We start from the raw sequence: 5,996 nt of genomic DNA on the forward strand, positions 1-5,996 counted from the left end.
AAAAAAAAAAAAAGAGTGGCCTTGGTCATAGCATCTCTTCACAGCAACAGAACAGCAGCGGAGACAATAAGTATCACTGGAGAAATTCATATAAACCATCAAAATGAATACATCTGTCCAGGGATGGAGCTCAGAGGGGAAGCACCTGCCTAGCATGTAAGAAGCCCTGGGGTGAACTCTAAGCATCACAAATATATAAAACTTTAAAAATTAGATCTTTATAAAAAGTAAACACAAATAATATACAAATATATGGAAAGATAATCCAGCTTACTAATAAAACATGTAAATCAAAATAGAACACAAATTTTCACCTGTTGAATTAATATAAAATTATAATATCCACTAATAAAAGTCAAACAAAACTAGCATTTTCACACATCAGAAACTATCAATATAAATTTTAGTAATGTAGTCTGTTGATATGCCTAGTGTCATAAAGTGTGTGCACACACAAACAAGACCAGGTATTTTAAGACAAAAAATAACAAAATTTTCCCAAATTGAGTAAAACAGTCATACTACATATATATATACACATATATATGTACATATACATATATATATACATACTATATACATATACATATATATATATAGTGGAAGAGAAGAATCAGCTCCTGCAGTGGTGCTCTGACTTCTACACATGTGCCCCTTCCCCCGTGAAAACGAACAGGAGCGGGGCTGAGGCTGCAGCTCAGAGGCACAGCACTCGCCTATCATGTATGAGGCCCAGATCCCAGCATCACACCGGCAGAGGAGAAGGGAGGAGAAAAGAAATCTTTTTCAATATCATAAAAAACAATAATGGAGCTGAGGACATAACAAGGGTCCAGAGTTTGCCTGGCCACTATACCAGGTCCTCTCTCCATCATGGCTGGGGTCTCAGTTCTGTCACAGCACAGCTGCCTGTGCCTCAGCAGTTTAAAGGTCAGCACGTCTAGTAACCCACGCCTTTTATAAGAAACCACCAATTCTTCTTTCCTACCTTTGTTAACTCCTGAAAAATATTAGAAAGGAATTCACATGAAATATCCTTCAGGATCTTCATATGGAACTCATCTTGGGTTGAACCACAGTTTGTAGGCTCCTCTGGGTCGGACTCTGTGGAGTTCTCTGGTTTCTTCTGACAATGTTCCATATTTTGTAACACCCGAATCAGGCTGTCAATTAGAGGAAGAGCCACTGCACCGAATAAGAGAATGACACCAGCCAGGTAAGTACTCCTTCATTTGTTCACTCGTTCATCCATCCACTCATCCTGAACCAGTGCCACATGTGTTTTTGTGACTATAGACAGGTAGGGTGGTTCCTGCTTTGATTCCACCAATGACGGTCTCTAACTTATAAGCTCAAACAGACTGCCTCCCTGCAGCCAAGTTGATTATGGTCAGTGTTGTATCATAGCATCACACAAACTGGAATAACCCCCAACTCCCCAGAGCTTCTCTGAAAGGCTTGAAGCAGGCAAGCAGAGAGTTAACAGTGAGGAGAGGAGACAGCTAACTGTGACAGGAGTTAACGTGGATGTCCATGTTCTGCCTAAAGATACAAACTACATCAAGTTTGGGTGGTACAGCAGGCAGCGGTATGAACGCCTAGTCCTGCAGCAGCAACAAGTGCTCCTGGTCTCACGAAAAAGCTCCCCATGGGTTTCTAGAAAGATGACACCCACGACAGCATGAGGGCCCTCGCTGGACAAACTGCATGACGACCCAGAACAAGATAAACATGTCTGCGCTAAGAGAAGGATCCCTCGTTTCTCACGTCAGAGCAAGTCCAAGAAATCTGAGGTTTAGCTGACACCATGACACCTCCCCCAACTGCTGACTTAAACTGCCCCTTAGCACGCACTCAGACCCCTCGGGCAGTGTGCTCAAAGCCAGTCGTGCGTGCCTGCGTGTGTGTCGCAGTCAGTGGCAGCTGCTTTACCCATTCACCCTCCCAGTCTCTACAGGGAACAGCCTGGTATTATCCTCCCGCATTTCTACTGTTCCTGCCTTTGCTTGTCCTCAATGCCTGCACAGCCTGCCTGCTAGACCTTCATCCGCCCCCGGCTGTCTATCACAGCCACACCTACCCAGTCTATCTCCCTCCCAGCAGGTCCTGCCCTCCGCACTCCACTGCCTGGCAGCTGCGCTGCTTTTCTTCCTTTCACTCTTAAGCCACCCTCACCACACAGAGCCTCAGCCCTGCTCCTCCAGCACAGTGCCCAGTGTTTTCATGTGTGCCTGTCTCCATCAGCCGTGCTTCCTCCTGAGTATTCACAAGACGGCCTCCACTAGCTCCCCAGCCGGTACTCAGGGTTCCTTTGGCCAGTGACGAAACCTCTCCAGAAATACAGAATCGACACTCAGAAACAGTGCTTATTTATAAAACAAAACAAAAAGCTTAAAACAGGGAGAGATCAAAACATCCTTGAGCCAGGTGGTGGTGGTGCACACCTTTAATCCTAGGCAGAGGTCGGCGGATCTCTGTGAGAGCCTGGTCTACAGGAGGTAGTTCCAGGACAGGCTCCAAAGCTACAGAGAAACCCTATCTCAGGGAAAAAAAAAAAAAAAAACAAAAACAAACAAAAACAAAAAAACATCCTTGAGAGGCAAAAACAAACACCATATGCCCAGTTACACTAAATGGCAAAACTCCAGTGCCATTTTCAACAGTCGGGAAGAAGATAAAGAGTCTCCAGCAGGCACTAAGCAACCCACTTAGACAGGACAAAGAAGTCAGAGATAGAGAATGACAAAAGTAGATGTGACTTGATAGCAGACAAAGCTAAAGATTATCATGGGAACTACTCCCAAACACGGTAAGACAAAAGCTGGAGAGATGGCTCAGCAGTTAAAAGGACCAGCTGCTCTTCCAAAGGACCTTGGTTCAAATCCCACCACCCCTATGTTGGCTCAGAACACATTATAATCCCCACCCAGGACATCCAACACCTTCTTCTCGTCTCCACAGGCACCAGACATCTGTTGTACATGTGTGCGTGCAGGCAAAACACGCATACACGATAGATAGATAGATAGATAGATAGATAGATAGATAGATAGATAGATAGACAGATAGATAGATAGATGATAGACAGACAGACAGACAGACAGGATTCAGGATTTTAGGACAGTAAGACAGGAATGTGGATATGGCAACAGGATTCCTACCTACAGGCGCAAGGCCCTGAGTCCCACCTCAAACACAGCGAAAACAAACTACAGGCAAGTCAGTAAAGGTCCCACAGTCAAAGTTAACAATCCACAGCCTCCATAAAGTCTAACAATCATCAGTGAAGAAAGCATGCAAGAGACTAGGACTTCGAAATTAAAATGTGCAGGAATAAACCTAGTAAGAATGCAGATCTGTACACTAAAAAATCTCAAGGCACTTCTGAAACAGACCTGCACAATGCATTCCTAGACACACCACACATTCAACACAATCGCAATGAAAGCATGGGAAGCACATGGGGCTTTGACCCTTTGACCTTAGGACCCTAATTCAGCACTGAGCAGGTCAAACAGTCAGAGATACTGAGACATCAGACTGAATAGAGACCATCCTCACTGGGGACTGAGACAAAAACCTTACCACCAAAGCACTCTGGGGCTGAGCGTGAGTCCAGTGGAGTCAGCAGAACACAGAGGACTTTAGGAAGTATTTCTGATAAAAGTGGGGTGGTTCTTCTGGGCAGAGCCACGCTGTTCGGTGCTGCTTTCTTTTTGGTCCTAGGGACTGAACCAGGGGGCACTCATGCTAAGCAAGCACCCCATTACTGAGCCGTACCCCAAGTCCTCTCCTTGATGCCTCTTAGAAACTTTGTAATATTTTTGTATTAAGCATTTAACATTTTATGTTACTAGGGGAATAAGGCTATTTTCTTTTTAAATGGAGAAAAATTGAAAAAGAAACCCAATGAAGAGCAGACACAGGCCTGGCACTTACGAGCTGTGGGTGCCAGTTTAAGTGGTGGAAGGGAACTACACTTGCCTTCTTCCCTCTTGGGGTGCTCCTGTGCAGCCCACGAAGCACTGATGGCAGACATCACGGAGAAGACAGAGGCCAGCACTGTTTTCTGCTCCTGCAGTATGATGGGCGGGTCACCAACTTGGCAGAATTCATGGCACACCAGGTCAAAAAGTAAATTCCATGTGTCTTTTGCAGTATCAGGACACTGTACTTAAGAAATATTTTTTACAAATAGTAATTTAAAAATAGCGAACACTTAACGAGCAACGACAGCGTGCCCCAAGAAACCGCCTTACCAATTGCTTGAATCCCATCATCCACTGTGGTGAGCAGCTGTAAGATGTGCATGTAAACATCCAGCCCTTCCAGGTTTTCAGACCTAAGCAGACAGAAAGGGCACAGCACTCTTAACTTCAGCGTCAGAGAACAGCAATGCTCACTCGCCCTGCAGGAGTTTGTTACCTCATGCTAACGTGCAGAACGTGAGATGGCCAGCCAAGTAGACTCTGCTCACTAGCACTGACATTAAAATGGGAAAACTGAAGAAAAGGAGTTTATGTATTATGAGTGCGTGAGTGAGCGTGAGTATATATGTATGTGAATGCATAGGTGAGTGTTATAGCTGTACGTATGTCTGTGTGTGAATTAGTGTGTGTGTGTGAGCATATATATGAAGTGTGTGAATGTGAGTGTGTATGTATGTATACATGAGTGTAGTGCATGTTTGTGAGTGTATGTGCAAGTGTGTGTGAGTCTACACATGTATGCTACTGATACTTCTATGGGAGGCACGTGAGGCCTACGGCACAGACACCACGGTCCTGAAGCTCTTTAGAGTTCACAGATCATCCTAGCTCCCTAGCTGAGAAAGCAGAAACATAAAAACCTAATTCTTTTGCTCAACAGTTTGTATTCTTAGAACTCAAAATACTGTTTCTTCAACAAGTTAAGTGAAAAACATGAACAATTAAATGGCTCAGCTACATTTACTGAAGTATCATCATTTGGGGGCTCTTACTGCTAGGGGTTGGAAAGACAGATAGTATTAAGATGTTACACCCACCTTCACAGATCATAACAGTCTGAGAGGAAAGAAGTAAAGGGCCATAACCACAAAACAAAATTAATTCAACACTAGAAGGCCCAGGCACTAAAAGACCACGCAGAAATTCGGTCAGGGAAGAGATCTTGAGAGAAATGGAGTTTCCACAGGAACCTGAAGAGGCAGGTGTTTGTGGCGTTGGAGAGACACCTTGAGCAAAGGCTGGGAAACAAGAGGGCCTGGTTCATCCGCAGAATGGAATTTCACATAGAAAAAGCAAGAACAAGGATGGATAGGCCTTGTTGGAGGATTGTGTGCCAGTTTTGTTTGTTTCAAAAACCTGAACTATTTCCTGCGGAAGGCCACTGAAAAGCCGGGAGCATGAAAGCAAGATGGGTGTGCACCACGGAAGCAGCTGCAAGGCTCGGGAGAAGCCAGCTGGAGGACAGGCGGCTCAGAAGGCAGACAGTGTGGCACTTGGCCAAGCAAGGGAGAAGAGGTCTGGCTGCCAGGATGGGATCACAGTAAGAGTCGACTGGCCATGAGGAAGGAGCTGGACAGGGCAGTCGGGAGGGACTTTCCAGTTCTCCCACCTTCTCTAGATGGGACACTGGCAACATCATTCACTGCTGGAAACACTGAAGAGGCAGATACGTGTGTGGCTTAATCTTCATGTGATAAAAGGTATAAAATTAATAACTTTTAACATAGCCTAATAAGTTCTGAGAATATGCTGTTAACAACTAAGCAGATAATTCAAACGCTAATCTTGCAGTTATCAGTGCTACATTGTTTTAACAACTCATAAACAACCGCCTCTCATGATAAGACATCAAAGCCCCCAAACTGATCATCTAAAGACTGGTGTGCACACAAGCTGATCATCTACAGACTGATGTGCACACACATGCTGATCATCTACACAGACTGGTGTGTGCACACAAGCTGATCATCTACACACTGGCGTGCACACACAAGCTGATCATCTACA

General features: G+C 44.8%; 1 protein-coding gene across 1 annotated transcript in view; it reads right to left on the reverse strand.

The window, feature by feature from the left end:
- The window catches only part of Saal1 (serum amyloid A like 1), an 18,392-nt gene that overhangs the window by 2,855 nt on the left and 9,541 nt on the right, over positions 1 to 5,996 (reverse strand). Inside the window, exons 8-10 of the mRNA XM_005366756.2 lie at positions 4,260 to 4,342; positions 3,985 to 4,173; positions 989 to 1,185 (exon numbers count right to left, since the gene is read on the reverse strand). Of these exons, the coding sequence (XP_005366813.1) occupies positions 989 to 1,185; positions 3,985 to 4,173; positions 4,260 to 4,342 (469 nt within the window). The remainder of the gene's footprint in view (positions 1 to 988; positions 1,186 to 3,984; positions 4,174 to 4,259; positions 4,343 to 5,996) is intronic.

This window comes from Microtus ochrogaster, unplaced genomic scaffold, assembly GCF_000317375.1.
Source record: "Microtus ochrogaster isolate Prairie Vole_2 unplaced genomic scaffold, MicOch1.0 UNK14, whole genome shotgun sequence".
Classification (NCBI taxonomy): domain Eukaryota; kingdom Metazoa; phylum Chordata; class Mammalia; order Rodentia; family Cricetidae; genus Microtus; species Microtus ochrogaster.